General features: G+C 34.6%; 1 protein-coding gene across 1 annotated transcript; it reads right to left on the reverse strand.

The window, feature by feature from the left end:
- Positions 1 to 1,539: 1,539 nt before the first annotated feature.
- On the reverse strand, positions 1,540 to 12,752 carry LOC104604246 (synaptotagmin-2-like). The gene is made up of 13 exons (XM_010268518.3): positions 12,481 to 12,752; positions 12,204 to 12,368; positions 9,851 to 9,949; positions 9,692 to 9,742; positions 9,486 to 9,609; positions 8,535 to 8,653; positions 6,713 to 6,814; positions 6,550 to 6,624; positions 5,618 to 5,694; positions 5,272 to 5,518; positions 4,848 to 5,198; positions 4,244 to 4,375; positions 1,540 to 1,983 (listed from the first exon to the last, which is right to left on the reverse strand). The coding sequence occupies exons 2-13, from the start codon at positions 12,312 to 12,314 to the stop codon at positions 1,855 to 1,857; spliced, it is 1,617 nt and encodes a 538-aa protein (XP_010266820.1). The 5' UTR covers positions 12,315 to 12,368; positions 12,481 to 12,752; the 3' UTR covers positions 1,540 to 1,854.
- Positions 12,753 to 26,141: the final 13,389 nt, after the last annotated feature.

Consider the following 26,141-nt stretch of genomic DNA (forward strand, 5'->3'; position numbering starts at 1 on the left):
CCAATCCAATCCAATGAATATTTTGGACCATTTTGAATCGGTCCAATTCAATGTTTGGACCATTCAAAATCATTTTGATTTAGATTGGTTTCAACCCAAACCTGGTCCATTGACACGTATATTCTTATATCAATGGACTAGATATTGGCTTAATCCAACTCGATCCTATATAAATTTATTACGGATGGACCAGGCCCAATCCAATCTGATAAATATTTTGGACCAGATCGGCCCAATCCAATATGTCTTGTCAATCCGTCCAATCTGTCCAAATTGATTTTGGAAACTCAAAACTCATCCATTGACATCCTTACTTGCAACATCCTGATAGGGTGTGAATGGGTCAGGTTAAGTAGTAAACTTACAAGTTACCACCCCCCAACTCTACCGGCTTAGGGTTGGGTCAGTCTTAATTGGGGTTAAGGTTGAAGTAAAGCAGTTCCAAACCCAATTGGCCAATCCAATGATATTGCAGCATTGAAAACTTAGCATACATGGGATTAGTTGAGTGTAGGGCTGTAGGCATGGACCGCGTGGTTCAAATTTCAGGGTCGTTGAAATGCTAAACATTAGAGTTTTTTAATAGGTTTAAACATTAATACCTATCCTAGTCCTAGTATACCTATTTGCGAATTTAACGATTGAAAAAATTAAGAAAAAAAATAGAATATCAATAATTAAAGAAGGCTCAAACCTCAAAGTATCGATTTGATACACCACATGTTTTCAAGCTAAACACATAATTAATCGAACTTGTTGACTCAAACTTAATTAAAATCAAACCTAATTGAACTCAAGCCCAAATTATTCGATTAAACCTCGATTCAATTGCAGATTTAGGTAAGGCACATCTATCCCTCTCTAAACCCCACGGACTGCCCTTTATACAAAGTATCATATTGGCTCTCAGGGTCACCAATACGGCAAATAATGGAAGTTGGGAAATCAAATGGTTTTGGACTTGAACTTAGAACTCTGGATACGTAGGAGTATCGATACATTGAATTGAACCATGAGTAACAGTGGACTATATATAGGACAGGCTGGGTTAGGTTCAATGTCCTCCTCCATTTAGGGGCCGTTTGATAACAGCTGAAGGTGAAGTGAAAAAGCTTATTACTTTCGACTTTTAGTGAATAAGATTTTAACAAGGCTGCGAACTCCTTAATGGCTGAAACTGAAGTTGGCTTCCTTGGATAGACCCCAATAGGCCAATACCCTTGAAAATTATATTATTTAATTACTTCAAACACTAAAAGATGAAGCATCAAGTCTTTCAGTTCAGCAACTTCAGAGTTACCAAAGGCCCCTTAGTTGGGTTGGGTTGGGTTGGGTTGGAATGACTTTGGTTAGGTTCGGGTGAATCAAACCCGACTCATTGCACCCCTAGATCTTGCTATTTGACAAGCACAGAAGAGTGTAGACCCAACCTTGCTTCTTTATCAAATAAATTCAGTTTAGGGTCCCAATCCTACCATTCAACAGCCACAAGATCCAGCAGATCTTAAACCAACAAGATTTGGGACGATGAATCAAAACTATACAAGGCTGTACCAGAGGCACTGTATTATTACTTGGAAACCAAATACAGGAGGATCCTTGTGTAACAAATACACAGGGAGAGAGGGCCCCAACGCGATCTCTATGGCTTCATCCTAATCTAGGGGTAGTAAAATACACGCAGGTAATATACCAAAAGCATGAATGAACCAAACAAACTTACATATACAGGAACCAAACTAGGAATTTATTTCTCATTCACAAGAATCAATCTGATTTGGTCTGAAACTTTGGACAACACATGGAAGGTCTTCTCTGTCTCATACTCTCAGATCAAAGATAAAATCAGCATCCTCATGATGTTCTCCATTGCAGCTCAATCTGAATCTTTCCATTCTTTGAGTCAATGAGATGATACTTTTCATTGATTCGTTTATTGTTAACAACATCTGTGAGGTTGATATTGATATAGCCCAGATTTTCCTGATCGAAAATGAGCGAGAAAATATGACTCAGTAACCGACAAATAATAGTAATAAGGGGCTAAGCCCTCAAAAAACAAAAGAAACAAAAGGTAAATCCTAATATTCATACAAAATGGGAGACCCTAACTCCTTTTGAAATACAAGATCCCCCCACCCGCAAACATTTTTCCCTAGTTTTGCATCTAATGATAACAATAAGAGCAGCAAGAAAAGAGTAGATTCAAGGGAGTTAGGACATTCAACTAAAAAATTAAAAAGAATAATGTGCAATTATGTGATAAGGATATCGATATTTTTTTAGGGCTTCAAACAGTACCCAATTGTCTGAATTTGAATTCAAATTAGGTCCTATTAAGGGTGATCTGAATTCAATCCCCTTATAATTGGATCAAATATGGAGCCACCCCTTATCCAATCTGATATAATCCATTTCAATTCAACGTGTATATATATATATATGAAGTCAGTTTGAATGTTGTATTTTCACTAAATTGTCATAGGTTCAAGTTTCATAGAAGTAATTTTCAATTCATTTTGTTCATAAAATATAATATTAAAATCACTTTTAGACTTTTAATTTTTTTTTTATAAGTATGGCATTGTATATACTTTTGATCATGTGTCTGTGTGTATATCTATTTCTTCCTTTGTCTGTCTATGTATAAATCACTCGTGTCCTTTTACCCGTTTCTCTTTTGGTGTGTCCTTGTTTTGACTCTGATAGTGGTTTCATATGAATTTTGTTACTCATGGGATTTTGATAATAGAACCCCATTTTATTACCAATTGAAAACACTTCATTTTATTAGTAATATATAATATTTTGATCATTTTTAGTTTAACTTATTTATACTATTTAATATCTAATTATAATCCGAATTCAATTCGAGTCTAATAGATATCCAATGGATGCAATCCAATTCAAATTCAATTATAAACAAATCAAGTTTGGATCTACCCATATCCAATTTGATTTGATCCATTTACACCTCTAATATTTTTGAGTTTTTTTTTTTAATTTATTTTCTAATTGTAGGTGTCTTACGAATAAGATTTTAATAATTTTTGGATTTGCTATTTAGGGATTTTTGCCAAGTTAGTTTCAGTAAGATTAGTAAATGTTATTAGAATGTTTTGAGAGTTTTGAGTCCTTATGGGTTTGTCTTAGTCTTGAAACAATTAAAAGTTGATTTGGGTCATTTTCCTAGTTTAAATTGGAGTGTGGAAAGGGCCATCCAAGTTCTTATGGTGAGTCTATAACTAGTCATTGTGATAAAAAAAAGAGTAGTAGATTTGATGAAATAAAGTTTGGTTTAGTGAATCCTATGATTTCTTTTCTCTTCCTGCTCTCTAACCTATTTCTTCTAAGTGATCTATAGAGATGCAAACGGATTGGTTCGGATTCGAATCAGGGTGTATCCGAATCCGATCCGACACTGTTAATTACAGATCTGATCCTTTCGGAAGAACCGACCGGATCTAATAGATATGGATCTGAATTCAAATCTGATCGTGAAGTTGGATATTTGGATGATCCGATCCGATTTGTTTTCTTTAAAAATTAATAAATTATTACAAGAAAAATAAAATATACCAATTTAAATAAAGAAAAACAAAAATACAAGTATTTTTAATTATTTTCATCATATATATATGTTTTTTATAAAAAAATAAATAACATAACAAATTTACACAAATACAATATAAATAATATATTTATAAATAAATAAATAACATATATATGTATTATATATTTATATAAATAAATATATAGCATATATATCAGATCAGATCTTCTCAGATCGGATAGGGGGTGATCCGAAGCCGATCCGATTTCTGATCGGATCATATTACCCAGTCCAATCCGAAGATCCAAACTGAGGTTATCCGAATTCAACCAAATATGATTGGATCTCAGATCGGATCGGATCATGATCCAATCCATTTGCACCCCTAGTGATCTATCTTTTTGCTGTTTATTCTAACAGCAAGAGTGTTTTATAATTTCTTGCTCATTCTTTAGTGAACAACAAGCTGTTTACTTGATCCTCCATCCTATTCTTAATCCATTGACACCCAAAGCCCCTCTTTCACTGCATAAAGCCCACTACCACCAGATCTGAAATTTGTAGGACCCCCTACCAAGCACATATCAAATAGAGTATAGGCATCTCAAATTCCATGAAACTTTACTTTTTCTTTCTTCTTTGACAGGTAATTTATTAATGTGCTTAAGCAGAAAGGTGATGTATGTGTACCTTGGGATGCAGTAGGCCCAATTTTGTTGAGGTACTGACTACTTCCACATGGAGTTTATCATTAGTGGGTGGTTCCTCCAGCATAAACTGAAATTCTTCTTCCCATCTTGGATCTCTGTTCTTCTTAACATGCTGCACCAGTTGATGAAATGAATTAATATCCAGTCATTCACATCTCTACAACTCTGAAGTCTGAACTCGGTTCCATGGTAGAAAAACTGGTATTAGCATATTAATGGGTAAATAAAAGTATAATGATTTTTACCTATATATAGGGAGAAGTGCCAGACGAGTCATTCTTACTTGAAGAAAATAATAAGGTAATAAGAACATCTCTACATGGTATATTTGGGCTACAAATAGCGCCCAACAGTTTGCATTCATGGAGAGAGGTAGTCAGAAATGATTTGAAGGCAAAGAATATGACTGAAGATATGGCAAAACAGGATTCATGTAGCCAACCCTATTCTAGTTGGAACGAGGCTTTGTTGAATTCAGTTGACAATATGAGAACTGTGGGGATCAGTTATTTTCAACCAAAAAAAGGAGAAAAAAGTAAGATGTTTGCCTTCTACTCTTTGCCACAGTGGAGCCTAATACGTACCTTGGTCTTTCTCTCTTCCCCTCTAAAAATGATCCGGACATATGGATTTGTGTGGTGCTTCCCTTCAACATCTTGAGCTTCATGAACTATAACTACAAGCAGACCACCACCAGCAGGTGTTCCTTCAGGGGCTTTCTCCACAGAGTTTGAATCTTCAATATCTTTTGGTATGTCATCCTCCTTAAAAGGCTTATAAGTCACCTCCATCACAATCTGCCCACGTGACTTCTCATTTTGAACATCATTAGGGTCCATGTTTTTGAGTAGATCAAGAGTAATGACCTTTGACTCATCAGGAGGAAGATCTTTCAAAGGAATGACATTCATACCCATCCTGTCATGTTTGCCAACCTAAGGAAAAGGAACATATAGACTGAGGAACAGAACTTGGAAATTAGAAACGCATTCTAAAACAGAAAAGTACCTGTTCCCAGTCATAAACATTAATCTCCAAAGCTTGAGTTTCTGGATCTTTAACAACCATATTGAATTCCTCATTCCACTCAGGGTTCAAGTTTTTGTGCTTCACCGTTGTCTTCTTTGATGGAAGTTTATCCTCGGTCAGTTTTAGTTTGACGTAAGGATCTGAAGCCCCAAGAAGATCCTTCTTTTTAAGCTTCATTGCCCTCAGAACCTTCACATGGAGAATTCCAACAGGTCTCTTGAACGCTCTGCAAATTTCAGAGAGAGATTACTTTGTCAAGGGCTTCAACATGGTAAGGATAGGAAACATCATGAAAAACTTAAATAGAACAAAATGCAAATTTTACTTTGAGGGATCCATGATCGGTACTTCTAATGTTTTAGGCCACAAATACATATTTGCAACCTGATCTTTGATAAGCTCCTGCAGGAAAATCAGTCTTAATGAACAAAAAGACAAAATGTGAAATAAGAATAGAAACAATGGGAACATAACAGAAAAATGGCATTGCTTCACTTTTACATTGAAGCAGGAAAAGGTCATAAATAAGGTCTACTAATTAGATGTGCTGAACAGAATTAGTAGAGCAATTCAAAATAAGTTGGTCAGTTGCAACATTCCTAACTACCCAATGTAATTATATGGAACAAGGACAGCTCCACAGACTTGTGGGTCTTGGATAGCATCCCTTGTTCACATGTCGGAAAGCATGACAGCACTAGAAGATTGGTGCTTAAGGGGCTCAGGGCAATAATGCAAACCAAGGGGAACTGGGGAAGCTTTGACAAAAAGGAAATAGGGCTATTGGCATATTAATAAATCTACCAATGGATATGGCATTAAACAGAACAGAATGGTGAAACAAGACTCATATAGCTGACGCCATATAGTAGAGATAAGGCTTGGATGATGATGATGATGAGGGATATTGACATTTTACATATACTAATTGTAACCCTTTTCCCATCATTTTTCAACTCTTAAATTCCAATGTATTTACAACTTCAAAGATCATTCATCAACCCATGACAATCACAGAAGAAAGCGAAACAACATAAAACACCACATTCAGAAACATCAAACATCGAGCACCATAAAATGATAACGGATTAGCTGAACTTGATAGCTGTCCCCACACCCAGTCATCAAGTATATGTGGCACAGAACGTATGGTCGGCATGGGGTATTTTGATTGGTCCCACAGTCTGAAATACAGCTATCAAATTCTCTCCCATAAAATTGCGGGGGGGGGGGGGGGGGGGGGGGAATATTAGGTACCTGAACAAATCTGTATAGACCAGGGATTGACATAATATCAGCCCCCATAAGCTTTAGTCCAAAATCAACATGGGGCTGCAAAACCAATATACCAGATTTAACATAAGAATGTCCATCCTGTTCATCCTCAACACTAAAAGCTTATGGTTAAATCACTACACACCTTTTCCATAAGAGAAACCAAAATTTTGGCAAAACAGGGAAAACTTGGAACCAGTGGCTTAAGCGTAATACGTGGGGCAGCAAAGACTTGCAAATCCACCACCTGAAATCCTCCAGGAAAGAAAAAACAGCAATCAGCATTAACACACAAAAATAGATTTCTCTTTCCAGAGAGATAATAGTTCAGCAACTTTAAAGGCATTAGACTTAAAGACTATTTTTCCAATTTCATACAAACTTTGAAAAGTACTAGAATTCACCACAGGAATGCACATAAGGAGACAGCTTTCTGTAACCAACCCTTTGTGATCCCAACTTGTAGTTTTTATCAGTAAAGGTCATTACCCAATGTTGGTCCCAGCTACTTGGGAAGGGTAGAATAGATAAGGTCCTAATCTTTGGCATTTTTTACACAAGGTGGCAGATTTCAAACTCAAACCAGCTTTCTCACACTTGCCAACCCAAGATTTTACCATAGACCAAGTAATGACCCCTTGTAGTTTTTATCATTGTCCCTAAATCATTTTCACTCCATATTTATTGCAAAGGAAAAGGTTTCCTAATTAGATTGGAAGTGTTGTATGTTCAAATGCAAAGTCCACATTAGTCCTTTCCCAACCTTGTAATGGAGTTTTGCCCAATCAATGATACTTAGGGCAGCACATTGGGTAGGCTCAGGCTGGGCATTCGTTGATAATTGAATAGGCCCTTGGGCAGGGCCCAATGCTGTGTAAATTATTCAGGTTGGATGCCTGACTTGTACCCCTAATGATAGCCACTTATACTTTAAAGGAAAGGAACAAGGTTTGTTTTGAACATGTGACAAGGCTTTCAAGGAGAGGAACAAGGAACTCCCTACTAGTTTCAAGTCAAGTTACCACACAGAAGGTTCCAGAGTCATCTAGGCAATCTCATTAAATAACTTGAAAATCAAAGGCCCCGTTTGGTGGTACTTCATGCTTTGTACTTTCAATAACACCAAAGTACGTGGTATATTTTTAATTTCGTACTTTTACTTAAAAAACCGTTTGGATGGAAATTTTTCAAAAACATGTTTTTCAAAGTACAAAAAATTTATACATACGCATGCCACATGGCATTTGAAAGTAAGTCAATGGTATTCATGTGGCATATGAAATTAAGTCAATGATATTACATGCCACATGGCATATAATTGTCACAAATTATGTTCAGATAACATGTGGCATCCATATGTGCCACGTGGCAACATACATGAATGCCACATGGCATATGGATATTGGATCAATGACATGTGGATGCCACTTGGCAGCATATATGAATGTCACGTGGCACCTGAAGGTAAGTTAGCGATATTGTATGCCATGTGTCATTGAATACATTAATGTATCTAACTTCCATGTGGCATTCATATATGCTACCACGTGGTGGGGTGTATAAGTCTCACACGTGTGGTTGATGCACACGTTTTAGAAAGTATAAGTATGTCAAAGGGCCAAAAAACACAAAGTATAAAAAGCTAGTTTTATGCTTTTCGTGTTTTTTGTACTTTTACTTCGTGTTTTTTAAAGTAAAAAACACCCCAAACAAACACGTTCCGGTACTTTTCATACTTTCATACTTTTGGAAGTATGAAAAGTACTTTCAAAAGTACCACCAAACAAGGCCAAAGTTATTCTCAATTTCTATAACAAGCATATATTAAGAATGGTTGCTGAACAGGCAAAGTAGTGCCTTCATTCAATAACTTGAAGAAACAATGGTTTGCTTGATATATTAATAAATTAGACTAGTAATATGGTAGAATAAATCTCATAAAACAAGTCAAAAAGGAAGTCAACAACCTGCACTGTTGCTTTGAACCCAAATGCCTTAATGGCAACAGTTACATTAGGATTTCCCGCCCATTTTACAGATGGCTCCATAATCAACTCCTTCTCATCAGTAATGTAGACCTTCATACCTGACAATAATTGTCACCAGATGAGAGTGTCAATAGACCTTGATTCCTAACAGAACAGAATGGCAAAGCAGGATTCATGTAGCCAACCGCATATAATTGAGAAAAGGCTTGGATGATACTGATTTCCTATTTTTTCCCATACATACACATCAATCTATACTGATTTCCTATTTTTTTTTCCATAAAGAAGTGCAAAAAAGAAATTAGATTTACCTAAAGATGGAGATTATACAGAAAAATGGCATCAAGAAAAAAATAGGAAGCCAAGAGACTAAGATATACAGGACACAGATATAAACCCTCTTTAGACAATCAATTGTCATTAAATCAGTACACTTACCAGAAATCTCCCTCTTTACATGGGATCTGTGATTTTCTTCCCAATGTTGACAAACTCCTAAGGACCTTGAGGAGCAGGATTCTATGGTTTTTGGGAAGATTGAAGGCCTAAGGTTCCACATAGGTTGACCATTAAATTTGTGTACCAACAGCATAGCAGTTCAAATGAAACACTCTGAAGGATCAAGTCATGTTTGTGTGGGGGTCTAAGAGATGTCCAACCCCTGGGATTGACCTGATTCAGTAATTATGACTCTTCAATAAATTCTTTTGGTGCTAATCAGTAGCTGGCACATTATGCAAATGATGAAAGATGCATGAGTGATCAGAAAATATCCACAAGTATTTCTTGATTGCATAGTCATTCTTGAATAGTTGATAGCATAAACCACACCACATTAATTTCAAAGGCTTGGATCAAGGCATGCATTATATTAAGCTGAAAAATAAGATAATAGGAAGGTGGAAAACAACTTAAAAGTTACAAACCAACCTTGAAAAGTAGGTGGTAAAGAACCCAATGTAAGTGCTTCAAATTCAACTGAGTCGATTTTGTATTTTGGAATTTGCTCAGCAATAATGGGCTTTGCAATATTCTTTGCCATCTTGCAGATTGCCTAATAAGAAACTAGATTCATAAATACTCCACCAAAAAGGTCAGAGAAAATACAGTGCCCAGCAGATAAGAATGACCAATACCTTGTCGAGATAAGGCCACATATTTGCAATGAACTTATTTAGCCAGTCAACCTTCACAAAAATGCAAACAACAAAAACTTGGTTATCAGAACCAAAATGCAAAATTTGTAATAAAAAAAAGACAGTTGTCTAGGTAAGTATCCGACATTTCTAACATACACGATCATAGTCAGGATTTTTCACCCACAAAGGTATCTCAGGAAGCAATCGCTGCAAGGTTTTTGAATCTTGCTCAACCAATGGACGAACTTCAGGATCCTGAGGAAGGAAACACCAAAAAAAATAAGAATACAAGAAAATATTGCAAATCATATCATTTAGAAAAACTGCTCAAAACACAATAACAGGCACACAGTTTATTTGACATATTCAGATATAGACTTGTAGGAGAATTTAGTTTAAAATACCGAAGTGTGTCAGAGTTTGGGTTTGGTACTTCTATCATAAGAACTTATTAAGCACCAAATGGCCCAAAACACAATAACAGGCACACAGTTTATTTGACATATTCAGATATAGACTTGTAGGAGAATTTAGTTTAATCCTTTTTTTATCAGCTATTTGGTTTTATCTGATTCTGAAGTACAAAAACTAATATATGCAAAAGAAGAGAAGCTATTTTACATAAGAATTATAAATCAGACATAAATAAATAGTTGGAAACAAGAATATATGGGCAATTCAGTTTCACATGGAAGCAGACCACCACCATCATTTTCATCATCAAAAGTTAAGCTCTGCTAATATAGGGTGAAGGGAGACTTTGCCCACATGAATGGTGATTCGATCAGCAGTTAAAAAGGAAACAGCATTACCAAATGCTGGTCCTAGCTATCCAGGGTAAAAGGAGAAGTGGACTGTATACGGACCTGAACTCATGCATTTTTATTGCACAAAGTGACCACTCTCAGACCTCATGTTACATTCTCAACCTTGTAGGCCTCAGATTCTACCATCAGACCAAGCAATGGTCCCTCCAATAACTTTAACAAAGAGCTTAAACTTAGTTCATATCTATCCATTTGCGAACACTTCTACCTATATCAACAAAATATGATAATAAACTCATATTGGACACTGCACAAATATAGTGGTCAAGGCGACAAGGCGCCCTTTGAGGCTCGCCTCGCCTAAACTCCAAACAGTTTTGTACTATGTATTATAAAATACTTTTTTATTCTTTATTTTTTTGACATTAATTATAAAATAGGCACCTATTAAACTAAAATATTCATTTTGTGTGTTTATATACTAATTTCTTTTTATTGTTTTCTTATTTGTTAGGGTTTAATCAATATAAACATTGCTAAATGATGTATTGAACCCCCAAAGACTTTAAAACCTGAACCAATAAGTAAGGAAGAACTTAAAATTTTGTCTAATCAACACATTTTCTACTACTACTACACATTTTCTAATCAACACATTTTCTTTTCTTCTTTTCCTATAACAAAAATAAGGGTTCAACCCCTATATTTTTTGAATTTTCTTTTCCTTCTTTTTCTTCTCATGAATATGTTGATTTTCTTTACTTTAACATGAACTCTATACTTTTCTTATGAAAATTATGAATAATTCTTAAGAAAATATGGTTATGGTACCTAGGGAACTACCCTAGGATCTATGTTTTCTACATAAAAAAATCCATTGCCTAGGCGACAAGGTGCCCCCTTGTCACCTAGCCTCGCCTTTGCGCCTTGAAAACTATGCGCACAATACCTCTAAATTTCAATTTCTGAGTCAAACTTGTTTATCCAATCAAGTATATGACATATTGAACTGATGCATACCACCATATACTTGTTCTGAATTTCAGGGAACAAAGATCTCTTTTTTAGTTTTTGGAGTTAGCATCTGCAACCACACATCTGTATCCAAGCTTTAGTTGCAGTCTTGGAAATCCTTTTGTTCTTTCCCTTTTCATCATAAGATAAAAAGAGAGAAAAAAAAAAGGTCAAGCAGATAGAGACCACGAGTCTGGTAAGAAATGATATAAAATCAACAAGCCCATCGTCACTCTTCAGGATCATGATCCCATTTCGATATCCTACTTTGTTCTTTTGCGTCAACTCTTCACTACCAAACACAAAATGACAATACTCCATCGGTAGATCAAACCATTGATGAATATAATTACAAAACCAACGCATACTGGATATTCATGAGACATATCAGCCTGTGAAACCAGAGTTCAAACCAGAGCCAGAGCTTTCCGCATCCAGATCACTACAAGAAGGTATGCCAGCAAATGCTAAGACCAACCAACTAGTTGCGCAAGCTTAAAATTAAAGCTACGAAAAGAATTTATAACACATTGGTCCATCAAAATTTCAGCCCTGTTTTCTCCTCAGTCTTGCGAATAGTTACAACTTACAGCTTACTTCTCAACATGTATATCTAAGATGTATCACATAGAAAGAACCAAACAAACCAACAATTGACAACACAAAGCATATTCAGAAATTCATTTTAGTTCAAAGAAAAAAATTTCAAAGGAAAGAAGAAAAATGACCTTCACATCAGTGGGTTGGAAGTAGATGAAGAGATAATAGCCAATCACAAGACCAATAGAAGTTCCCATACCAAATCCACAGAAACCCATTATAGTACTAAAGAAACCCATCTCCAATCTCCTTCAGAATCAGAGCTCCGCTTCGTTTATGTTTGATGTTTCCCACTAAAATAAAAAGAAACCGAAAAAAATAAATAAGAGAAACCCTGCACTTCTTTGCTCTGCAAAACTCAATATTCCCCTTATCAAGACCAAAACAGAGAAAAATCGAGCAAACCCGTCTATAATCTTGCCAAATTATCAGTCCCCCAGCATCTGAAACCCTGCAAAAAGCAAACCCAAAATGACGCACTTATCCTTTGCCGATCTATATCTCATCACTGCTTAAAGGCAGCATTTATTCAGTCCAATCTTCCTTTCAACGTCTTATGGGATCCCACATAGGAGAGTATAAGGTTGTAAAAGGAGTTCAAAGGCGTGAATTTGGAGATGTCGGTAACGCTCTTGTGAGGGTGTGGTTCGTTAAATTTGGAACCTTGAATGGGCAGCGAAGAAAATCAGACACATCAGGTGTTATTACTGTGGCTGTAATAGACAGTCAGACTCAAGCAATTTGGAAAACGTAAATGATTAATAAAATTCATTCTCAAATAAAATGAAAAAAAAAACAAAGGAAAATGAAAAAGAATATAATTATTAGAGCTTCCCCTTTTTACCCTCCGTTCCGCTGGGCTCTTTCCTTTCTCTCAATCCTTTCTATTATTCCATACTTGACCTTTCACTCTCAGCTTCCATTACAGCGCATCAGACTCAGAGTGCACCTATTTTCTCTCTCTCTTTGTGTGAACTCTGAAGCACTCCTTTTTTTATTAATTAATTAATTTGATAAGCAATTCTATCGGCTTTATTACCAAAAACAATTCTAAACGCTGAAATCTGGGATTTGTGGTATCCTTGAAATCAAATATCTTTATTTATTTAATAATTAATACAAATAAAGGGTCATCGCTAACGTGAGCATTATCCCTTATTTAAAATGTACAACCCTCGTGGCGCGCCTCGCGTGGGTGGCGTGGCTGACCCACGTCCTGTCTTTTGGTCAATCTTCTGCCTCAATATTTGATTACGTCAGATGACCTAATGGGCCAATCCCATTTAATTATTTCTAATCTTTTTAGTATGGGGATTTCAAATGAAGTCAATCAGGTAATTGATCAATTTTTTCTATTACTATTATTTTTTGGGAAATCGATATTCCATAAAGGGTATATAAGTTATTTATCCACTCACAATAAAGGGTATATAAGCTAAAGTTTTTTTTCTACATAATTCAAAATATGACAGACACTTCATCTTAAAATATTAAAACGTACATGTGAATTGGCATCAATTCTAAGTTGGCACTTACCCCAATTATACTGAGGCTAAGAATTCTTATGGTGTTCTGAACAGTCATTCTTCCTTTTTTTTTTCCTAAGATCCATTTGCCCAGAGAAATGTATTATTCGAGTACCGAAAAATGAATCAGACTTAAATGGGTTCTATTTGTTAGAAAGCCCATTTTTTATAAGTCCATGACATCTTCATTGATTTATTTGCCTCTCCTTAAAAAAAATGTCATAACCCTTGTAGGTATACGGTGATCACTTAGACCCTTATAGAACATCAATCATCAAAACCAACACCACAAACTTGCATACGAGCAACCCACAGTCAACCTTCATACTTTGATGAACCCGCAACACACCACAAACCCTGCGATGAACTCGCAACGAATATCGCAAAACTGTAATAAACCCATGGTTCATCGGCCTATTCGATGGCCGAACCAAAGGAAAACATGACCAAGCCCATCCAAGGGCCCCAAGCCTACTCGAATGTGCGATGAACTCAAGCCCGCCAAAGCGTGCGATAAACCGACAATTTACAAGCCCACTCGCGACTCAGATCGAGAGAAACTCAGGCCGAGCCCATGGTGAGGCCCGCGTGTGCCCGGAGACACGTGGAACCTACAACAGCAAAAGACGTAGTGAGACGCCACGTGGAGTCAACAAGAAGCCGCCCGTCAAGCGATGACGTCATTAACGCCACGTCAATTAAGTAAAACAACGCAAGAAGTAGTAGCACACGTGAGTAATGAGAAATCTTGAGAGGAAGGAAAACCGATCATCGGGAGAATCTTCATGAGACACATGGCGAAACCCCAGTGCCGCACTTAATGATTGACAGCAAATCCAATATTTCATTTCCCAATAAGAGACAAACATCTTCATCTCCTACCTTTTAGTATTTCGGGATCTCCCCCATAAATAAAGATCCTCCTTGTATTGAAATTCATTCGATTCTCAACATTTGGCATTCGACACTCAAGCACTCTCTCTCACTTTGATTTCTTGCCTCAACATCCTTAGCCCCAAAGAGCCTATTCCCCTATTCACCGGTTCAAAGAAACCACTTACACCCAAGCCTTACCCCACTTACAGCCCTCAAATTGTTACAACAATAGTTAAGGCTCGATTTGAAAAGAGTACAAATACAAATATATTCTAAATAATACAAAATACAACATTTTACACTCTACATAATTGTATTTATACTCCTTCCAAACTAAGCCTTTAAGAAGCAAACAGCAAAAAAAAAAAAAAGTAACAGAAAAACAAAACCAAGCAGACAACTTCAAAACCAGGAACAATGGGATGAGAGTTGATGGTGAGTAGTTATGAGATCAGACGGTTGACCCGATGAACCAGTGAGCATTCTAAGTTTAAGTTCAATCTGGGTGTGACAAAGGACAAAGAAATGGTTGATATAATGGTAGAATGAAGGGAGCAATGGGGCATTATTCTCATCTAAGATTCTAAATGCCAAGTTCCAACCCAACCAAAACATGGCCCGCCCCGACCCTATTATTCGATTCTTTTGGCTTTCAGAGTGAAAAGTTTCTATACATAGTAGGGTCGATCCTTTGATATACATTTATAATTTTTGAGGTGAAGGAATCAATAAAAACCATTTATAAGATTCCCATGATCTCAATTATAAAGATACCTCTTTTTATAGTGGGCATAATGTCATATCGTAAATTATTAATATCATATATTGAAAATAACAATATGTGATAATAAAAACAAATGGATTTAAGAAAAAAAAAAGAAGAAGAATTTTTTATATTTCTCATGATTTATTTGGTTCGTAATCAAAATTGGAATTGAAATGGTGTATCTATCCGATCAGACGGACGGTTGAAATCGGAATGAACCATTTTGGTTCGTATTCTAAAGCCGTATTCCAACGAACCAAGCAAATCCATAGTTTCATTTCCTTTGCTTCCCTGGGAATTCAGGAACTTATACCTGCCAAAAGAAAATTACAAGGAAGTTATACTTAAACCTGTTTTGACGTTATGCTTAACTTGATAAGAAAACATCAATCTTTGATTAAGTAATTAAAAAAGGAATAAGAAGCCAATGGGCAAGATTGTCCAATTCTAAACGAAATATGGTACAGGGAATCCATTAAATGGCAATGGTCCCCGAACGCTAGAACACCTGCCACATATGCTGAATGATGGATCTGTTAGGTGTGAGGGGAGTGATTTAATTGAGAGAGGAAGCAGATAGCGTTGCCATGGCCCATGGGAGATCATAATAAAAATTTAAAATGGACAGAGGGGGGACCCCTCCATTTGAAGTGTGACCATAACTACTCCAACCCCTTGTGGGATCTCTTACCAACATAACGCTCCCACACATGTCATTGTAGCCATACATTGGAAGACATTTCCTTCAGCCCGGGTTGGGGCACGTTGTTTGACCGCTAATCGGGTTTCTGAGTGCCAGTGGGTTTTCACCACTAGGGCAGGGCAAATTCGGGAATCCCTGCTTTTCCGTAGCAAGGGGGATGGGGTTGAGATCTCTAGCCCCGATGGGGTTAGGGTAGGGTAGGGATGCAAATGGATCATATTCGAATCTATATATCCAAACCTGATTTGATACAGTTAATTGTAATATCCAATCCGATCCGAATATCTAAGATCTGATCAAATATGATAGATATGAATCTAAATTTGAATCCGATCGAGAAGTCGAATATTCATATATGATCCAATCCGATTTGTTTTTTTTTAATTAATAAATTATTAAAAAATAAATAAAATATACCAATTTAAATAAAGAAAAACAAAAAATGAAAGTATTTTTTAAATTATTTTCATCATATATACATGGTTTTTATAAAAAAATAAATAATATAACAAATTTACAAAAATACCATATAAATAATATATTTATATATAAAAAGTAAATAACATATATATATATATATATATATATATATGTTATTTATATATCAAATCAAATAGGGGGTGATCCAAATCCAATCCAAATTCTGATTGGACCCTATTATCTAATATGAAGATCTAAACTAGGGTGATTCGAATTCAACCAAATAGGATCGGATCGAATCAGATCATGATCCAATCCATTTGCACCCCTAGTATAGGGTGGGGACGGGACATGGTATTTGAGTGAGTTTGGGGTCAGGGACAGGGCATGCAAAACCCCGTCCTGTTACCATTAAACCTATCAATGATGCCCAAAAATCCAAGGCCCGAACCAACATCCAATTAAATTATCACGGGTTTGAATGATGTATTTATGTAATAAGATCGGATTCAGATGCTACATCTGATTAATAATTGAATCGGATTCAGATTTAACCCCATTTAATCCAACTAAAATCCGAACCCGGTTATATTATAAATGAATATATAATAAATTTAGTATATTATATATATATATATATTAATTTATTATATATACAAATTGAAAAATAAATACTTATTTAATTTTTTGATATTTTAAAAATTTATAGGGAATCGGATTAAATCCGAATCCGATCCAAATCTATTAGGATTTGAATTTGAATTCAAATCTTTAAATCTAATAAAATTTTGAATCATATTTGGATTCAGATATAGGTTCCCAATAATCGAATTGGATGCAGATTGTGCTGCATCCTATCCAAGTCCGATCCGATTAGAGGACTAGTTACCATTCCTATTTATCATACATGGAAAGATATTTCCGATGTGCGACTGTAATGGGAAGTTGGGAGCGTTTGTTGGTTGTAGATTTGAACTCCCCGTGGGAGAGCAAAGCAATCGAAGCAAAACAACAATAGAAAGTAAAAATGAAAACATTATTGGGCCACATCACATCACATGAGGAGAAAGGGACTGTTTTTTTTTTTTGGACATTTGTGGATAACGTGGGCCCCCATTTTTTCATGTTTTCTTATTCAACCAGACTGGCTGACCGCAGTTCACTCATCACTTGTCAGTATGAGCTTCTTTACATTGTCCACAACCCATTGTCTAAGTCGTCATGCATCCTTGGACCTGGACCAGGTTGATCCAGGTTATAGTTCTAATTTCTAAGTTGATCCAGGTCCAGGTCCCAGGCCTTCTTAGACTAGACAATTAGACATAGGTATTTGTCCGACTCAAACTTAAACAAAAGACAATCGCCCAAACTGCACAAATCAGCTGGTTCCATCACTAGCCGGTTCAGTAGAGGCCACATGTCTCATCATTGCATCTTTTTCATTCAACATAACCATCAACGTTGTCTCTCTCATCCTTCTTAACCAACCGACATGTCCTTTGCTTCTTCTTGTTTGCATGAGGCAAGGTCAGGCCGGATGACTTACATCTCTTCACTTGGTCTTATGATCCTTCTATTGAACTGATAAAGCATAAGTCCCAAACCCAAGATCTTGCAGCAATCACACGGTTTAAATCGTGCAACCATAGAAATTGGAATGATTTGTCACCCGGAACCGGAACCACTTTAGCCACCAGTTTTTGGGTCAGTCCATTTCAATTTTAAAAATAAAAAAATAATAAAAAATCATTGTTTGAATCAAATGGATCAATGATTCAACCACCTGGGTTAGTGGATTATTGATCAAGTATACGGTTTTTAACAAAATTTTGATTTAAAGAGTGAAACATAACCAATCATCTGAATAGTTTTTGGGTCGACCGGTCCAACCATCTGAATCAATGATAAACAACTTGTTTCAATCCATTTTGGGGTAATTTTTATTATCAGATTATTAGAAGCATAAAATAATCATAGTAATTGTCTGAAAGCTCTGATTATGTAGTGGGCTTATTGTGGGGCAATGAGTAAAAGGCAAAATGGTAGTTAATTTGTAGGTTGATGCCGACATAGTCGTTTGACATGTGAAGCCAAGCATTAAGATATTGATGAATAGTATTTAGACGATATGACTTGTATAAAACTACAAAAAAAAAAAGTATTCATTCAATTGTCAAAAGGCAACCAACTTGAACTTGCCCTTGGATTACCTTCTCCCGACGTCGGTCGCTATTCTTCATTAGTCTGTATCTGGGCCATCTATAAAATAGTAAAACAAATCAGTTTTGAATATTTGATCGAAATCTGTCTTATTCTCTCTTACTTTTTATTTTACCCACTCTTTCTCTCCCAAAGTTAGGGCGAGATCCTTTCTTTTCCGGTCCCCAATTTTCTCAGGTCAAGTCCAGCTCTGCATCTGATATAAAATTTTGTGGGTCAGGTTTATAACACACATTTGTGTGTCTTAATTTATATTACAAGTATATAATTTGACACATATTTAATATAATAATTTTTAGTCGTCATAGGACCTAAAATCCGGCCCAGCCCAACCTAGGTCGGTATAGGCCTAGTCCTGGCCTCATATTTCAGGCACAGGGTACGGGACAGGCCGAGGCTATAGCCTTTATGATGGTTGCTAAATCAGGTTAGGCTTGGCTCAAGATCACCCCTCTGCCCTCTCCAAAGCCCCATCCTCTCTCAGTCTACACAACAATGTGAGTAACGCAAGATGGGAAGAGTAAGGACCTGTTTGCGAGGGTTCAGCTTTGATTGAGTTGTATTGAGTAAAACTGGTTTCATTATCAGCATTTTGGGGCATTCTGGATTTTTCATCAAATATAGCTTCCAAGTTTTTTGTGTAGAGCCCACCTTGCAAAGCTAAAAGATGCTCCATAAAAGCCATCCTAAACAAGCACTAAAACAGAATATAGAATGGGTGGTCTCTATGGACCCTATTGTGAGAATAAATAAATAAAACAATAAAGTTTTGCATCAGTTTTTGAGATGTAAAATTTGTACCACTTTCCAGTGCAGACAAGTGGACAATATAAAAGGGTTCAAATTCCCTATCAGATAGGGGTGCAAATTATAGTCGCAAATGAATGCATGCAAAATATGTACACTACTATTACATAGTTTTGGTAATATGTACTCTTGTGTTGAATCTAATGATCAAAGTATTGGTACCGGGTATTATATTGGACACCTCAAGTACAGATATGGATATGGATACGCTTTAAAAACGTATGTATATGGATGAAAGATATAGAAACTCTTGGATATATTAGGGAAGTACATACAAACCACATAAACATTAATCTAAAGCTGAATTATCTATGAATAAGATATAAATATATGAGGAATGCACACTTTAATTGGATATATGAAGAGAAACATTACAATCAACAATGTCGGGATTCTAGAACATGTACACACCATACAATAATTGTCACTCTATTTCAGTTTTTATTATATTTTTTGGGAAATTTATTTATTTAACATTTTATATAAATATTAATTTTATTTTTCAAATAATAAAATATGTTTTCATTTTTAACATATAATTGCAAAATAAAGCATATAATTAAATCATTTAACGTAGATAAAATAAACTATTTTTATAATTTTTAGTTTTTATTAAATCTTTGGAAGAAAAATAAATCTTAAATTATTTACTTCAATTTTTATAGCTATAACCAAGGTTTTAAAAACCAAGCTGGAGACAAAATAGTTTTGGCCACCGGCTCGGACGGTTTAATACATTTAACCCTTAGATTGGAATATTAGGGTATATGTATCAATAGTCTTTTGTGATAAAAAAGAGGGAGTTGGTTGTCGGCTGAGAAAGAAAGAAAGAAAGAAAGAAGAAAGGAAGGAAGGAAGACAATAAAGGAAAGGAAGGAAGGAAGAAAAGGAAAGGTAGGAAGGAAGAAAAGTAAAGGAAGAAAGGAAGAAAGGATGGAAAGAAGGAGAAGAAGAAGAAAAAGAGGTAATGCTCACCAGCGATGATGACAGTGGCAGCAACGGCGAGGGCGACAATAAACGGAAGTAGGGATAGCAACGGATCTGATCTCTCTCTCTCTCTCTCTTAGTGATCTCAGATCTGAGATTTCATCTCAGTCCCTCCCTCATCTCTCGATCTGTTCTTCTTTAATCTTCCCAGCAAAAAATAAAATAATTTTTCATTAAACCTGAACTGCTACCCGGATCGAATGGTTCAGTGGTTCAACCATCTGGGTCAGTGGTTCTCTGACCAAATCAACATTTTTTTTTTCTTTCAAAAAAGTTTTAGACTAAAATCAAACCTAGAGATATGACCGGTTAATAGGTCAAACAGTCTGACCATTCGGTCTAATCCTATTTTCAAAACAATGGCTATAACACTATTTTAGTTTTTATAATTATAATTTTAAATTTTTATTAAAGTTCAAAAATGGTCCAAAAGTGATAAATATGAAAATTCATCAAACCATGTGCTAGTATGCTTCCATATCGGTGTGTATTGGATCGTTTATGTCAATATGCATGACTCATGCGATACAAATCCAATCATAACATATCAATTGTCATGGATATGCCCTATATCAAACATATCATATCATATTTTAATCCTTGATTGAGCAATAAATCACCTATCAAATAAAAAAAGAGCCAAATGAAATGACACAATTACCTCGACAGTTTAAAAAGAATCTGATCCACTTTTAACCTTATGCCACTATGATGTAAGTGGGTTGAGCAAACACGCCTTAACTTGAGGGTTCAGTTAGGTTCATCTTCTTTTTAACCGAGGTTGGGTCTGTCTCCACTAAATCTAACCCATGATATAATGACCCATTGATCTAATAACATCGAAACAATTGGTCTGTCTCCACCAATTGTTAGGGTCAGATCATTTTTTTTTTTTGTTATCGAATTCAGCCCAGGTTTGGAAATTAGGGTTGTAAATTGATCGGACCAGCTACTACCACATTGAATTCGATTAAGAAACTTCTAGATCTGCGTCCCTATCTATTTATCATGTCAAATTTTGGATTGAATTCGATTTTAATTCTCAATCATCTTATTATGTTTAAAATACCTAAAAATTAAAAATAAATAATTATTTTTAACTTATATAATATATATAATATTAAATTTATGAATTATAAATGTTATTTAATTGTACATAATATCTATCTGCCTATTTATATATACATAAAATAATATTTTTTATCAGATTTGGATTTTAATCAATTTAGATGGGTTAAATACGCATCCGATCTGATTATTAATCAGATGCAAATTTTTACGTCCAAACCCAAAATAATCAGAGTTGGAATCAAATTGGGAATTGAACTTTTAGAATCCATTGATAACCCTATTAGAAATGAGCTAAGGCCATGATAAATCTAACTATTGACATCCCTAAGTGCAAATTTACATGGATTCGTCGGGATTTCAATCCAATCCAAACTTATAGGGTCTGAACTCTAAAATGTATCTACTAACTCGTGAGAGATGGAGAATTTACAAATGCATACATGCTTTGGGCACGACCCGTTAGCTATAGTGACGGGCCGTGCTAGGCACAACATGGCCCCTTGGGTCTGGTTGGGCCAAGGGATTTTGGCTTGTAGCCCGACATGACCACAGTACGTGCCACGGCCTAACATGGTCCGTGCCGAATATAACCATTATAAGGGGGTATAATGGAAAAAATATCCCCAATAGCTATAAACAACTATTGGGGGATATTTGAGTATTTTACAAAGGGGTTCAAAATGACTAGCATGCCCCTAGCAATAGTTTAAGGGGGATTTCAAGTAAAGTGATAAACAAATTTTGTAAATAACCAAAATACCCCTCTCAACAACTATAAACGAATACTTTAGGAAGGTACTTTAGTTAATTCAATTATTTCCAACACTTATAAATACCCTAACCCTTACACGTTTTCATCACAATGACAATCATTCTCATTCAGTCAAATGCAATCTCCATTCTCATACTCATATTTCTCTACAGTCAACTCTCAATTTTTTTTTTTTTTTTAATTTCAACAATAATGAAAGCTTAATCAAGTGTCTCACGTTGAAATTGGCAATTTGAGAGACTTAAAAACTTTGCATTCAAGTTGAAATACCAAAGCGACAGACTAGGCTTCAAGGATGGAAGTGTAATTATTGGTTAGATTTTTTTATAAATTTTAGGTTTTAATATTTATTAAAATGGCTGGTTCCTCTCAGACCCCCTTTCGCTTTGGTTCCTTTAACTTTGATGAGTCTCAATCATAGTATAATAACACCACTAATGTCGAAACTAGTGCTACCGCTACTGAACAAATCTAATCTAATATTGGGCCTAGTAATTCTAAGGCACCCGAAAAGAAAACCAGCTAGGTTTGGGAATTTTTTTTATCATCAATGAGATAGAGGGAAAGGGCTTGAGAGTAGTTTGTAATAAATGTAAAAGTGATTTTAGCTATCAGAGTAGTGGTGGCACTAGCTATTAGAGATGGCATATATCACTAAAACATGTTAATCCATTTGAAAATGAACCAACATTTGGGTTGGGTCTAGATCATTAAAATTTCATTGTTCACAATAAAAAATAACACAAGTAGTAGCTAGATACATCGTACATGCTGAACAACCACTTATATTAGCTGAAGATACTAAATTTAAAAGATTTGTACAAACAACACTTACTCAACGTATAGAAAATTTTATAGCATTACAACTAAATTAGGTGATGTACAAATTTTTGAAACATATAAAATAAGTTTAATTTCTACTTTAGAAAATCTTTTTTTTTAAATTTGTCTTAGTTAAATGTTTGGTCATCTAAGTATAGTATTAGTTATACTTCTGTAACTACTCATTTTATTGATGAAAATTGGGTTTATAAAAGATTTGTACAAACAACACTTACTCAACGTATAGAAAATTTTCTAGCATTACAACTAAATTAGGTGATGTAAAAATTTTTGAAACATATAAAATAAGTTTAATTTCTACTTTAGAAAATCTTTTTTCTAAAATTTGTCTTAGTTAAATGTTTGGTCATCTAAGTATAGTATTAGTTATACTTCTGTAACTACTCATTTTATTGATGAAAATTGGGTTTTACATAAAAAGAAATTTAAGTTTTACATGAATAGAATGCCCACATATGGGCCTAGCTATTTCAAATAGTATTTTAAATACTATAAATAATATGGTATTGAAGATAATTTTTTTTTCAATTACTATTGATAATGCTACTAATAATGATAAGACTATAAGTATTTGAAAATCTCAATTAAAACCTATTTTAGAAGGAAAACTATTTCACATTATATGTGCTTGTCATATTCTAAAATTATGTGTATTTGATGGTTTAAATATTATTTAAGAACATGTTTTAAAAATTAGAAATTGTATTTTATATATTAGATCTTTAGGTGCAAGAAAATAAGATTTTAAAATTTTATATCATTAATATAGAAAAAATATAAAAATTTTATGTTAGATGTCCAACATAGGTGGAATTCCACTTATGATATATTAGAAAGTAGTATACCATATAGAGAAATTATATCAAATCTTTATAATCAAAGAATGCCAAATAATATGATAACTGAATTTGATTTGGAAATAGAAAATTGTATAAATGAATTTTTACAAATATTTATTAATTCTATGAATATTTTTTCTGGTATTTATTATTCAACTTCCTCTATTTTACTTAGTCAAATATTTATAACTAATGATTGTATTTCAAAATATTCTTACTAAAAAAAGATTATTTTTCATAGAATTGGAGAATATTTTAAAAATATTGTTGAAAAAATGGAAATTAAATTTAAAAAATATTGGGAACATATTTCCCCTTTATATTGTTTAGCTGCAATAGTATATCCTAGGATAAAATTAGAATGTCTAAATATAATACTTAATTCATATAATCAAAATATACAAACAGATCTAAGTAAAGAAAAAAAAATGAAAAATCTATTATTTAGTATGTATACTTTATATGAATCTAAAACTAAAACAAAATGAGGTTAAGTGCCACCTATTGAACATAATAGTACTACATCACGTAAAGCTAAGGTGTGGTCCTTAATAAGTAGAGGCATTGTTCCCTCATCTTCCTCTACATCAAGTTCATCTTTCAGTGAACTCAATCTTTATTTGCAAAATAATTTTCTACATTTCTTCACACTTGAGGAAAATAGAAAATTTTGATATTTTAGCATAATGGAAAACATAGGAAAATAATTATCCTATGCTTGATGTCATGACACGTGATCTACTAATCCCATCAGTGTGCATAGTAGCATTGGAAATTTGTGTTAGTGCAACAAACAAGGTGCTAGATGTGGAGAAGTCGGATGACAAATAAAACCTTGGAGATGTGCATTAATTGGATGCAGAAGATAAACTTTAACATAAAAAAGGACATGACACATCATCATCCAAGAAGATGAAATTAGGAACTAAAGTTAAAGATTTGAAGTAAAATTTTGAGCTTTTCAATTTTATCTGTACTTTTTATTTGTAAGTTTTTATTTTCAATTTTATTACAACATTTTTTTTTTCAATTTCATTTAATTATTTTATATTTTATTGTATAAATTGATTATTCATATGGAATAAAATTTTAAGATGATTCTTTTTTCAAATTGTTGTTATGATCATTGAATTTGCCATCTTTTTACTTTAAATTTCACTATTCTTTATAATTTTTTTGAAGCAAAGTGAAAAAAAAGAATGAAATTTTGAAAAATGGAATAATACCAACCGACCCGACCTCAAGGCCTATGGGCTATGGGCTTGGGCCCATGCTAGGCCCTATCCCTAACCTTCACAGGTCGTGCCAACATGGCCTACTAAAGTAGTTGTACTAGGCTGGCACAACCCACTACAATGCGGGCGGCATGAAAATGTGGACCGTGTTGGCCCGACCCAACTCACATTACACCTCTACTTTGGGCCCAAGGTTCCTCTGCCCCTAAGATCCAGGGAAGTCTTTTAAAAATGAGAGCAAAACATGAATTTTGAGGCATAAGACTTTATTCAAAGTGCTATGCACTAAAGTACTTTTAAACATTTCTACTTCAATTTATCTTGTAGTATAAGGCTAATTTGTAATGTAATAAATAGTAAGATATTCTAGAGCTAAAATATTTGGTTCCAAGTTGGTATAAAAGTAAAGCACTCTACCCTCCATGCAATTTTTTTTTTTTTGGAATTACATAATACATATTACATATTAGGGGATTAAGGGGTGGGCACATGAGGTCTACTAACCTTACCATAGGTCCATAAATAGTGTGAAGTTATGTGAATTTGATCCCATGTCTCCATATTCTAAAAGGTGTTTAGAGATCATCTCAATCATTAGTAGGGTATCTATGAAAATTTCCCTTCCCATTCTCCAACCCATTTAATTTTTCCTCCCAAATTTTCAAACTCGTCTCATCCCAAACCTGTCATCACATAAATGAAATGTGATGTCCCTATTAAGAAAAATTGTGTGGTAGGCTACTGGTGAAAATGCCTAAAAATGGTGTGGTAGGCTCTTAAAATACTGTTGGTTCATATCCCTAAATTGTAAAGTTCGACTTATTTGATTTTATTTTTCTAATGTTTAGAATTTAGGAAAAAAACTACTTTGGTAAGACTCTAACCCATGCAAGGTTCAAAATATTGATATAGTATGCCCCATATCATCAAGTGTATTGTATTGTATCTTTGGGGTATTGCTACCCTTTTTAAGATGTTTTCAAAAAATTCTTTTTTTTAAT

Source organism: Nelumbo nucifera, chromosome 6, assembly GCF_055504915.1.
Source record: "Nelumbo nucifera cultivar China Antique chromosome 6, China Antique-T2T, whole genome shotgun sequence".
NCBI lineage: Eukaryota > Viridiplantae > Streptophyta > Magnoliopsida > Proteales > Nelumbonaceae > Nelumbo > Nelumbo nucifera.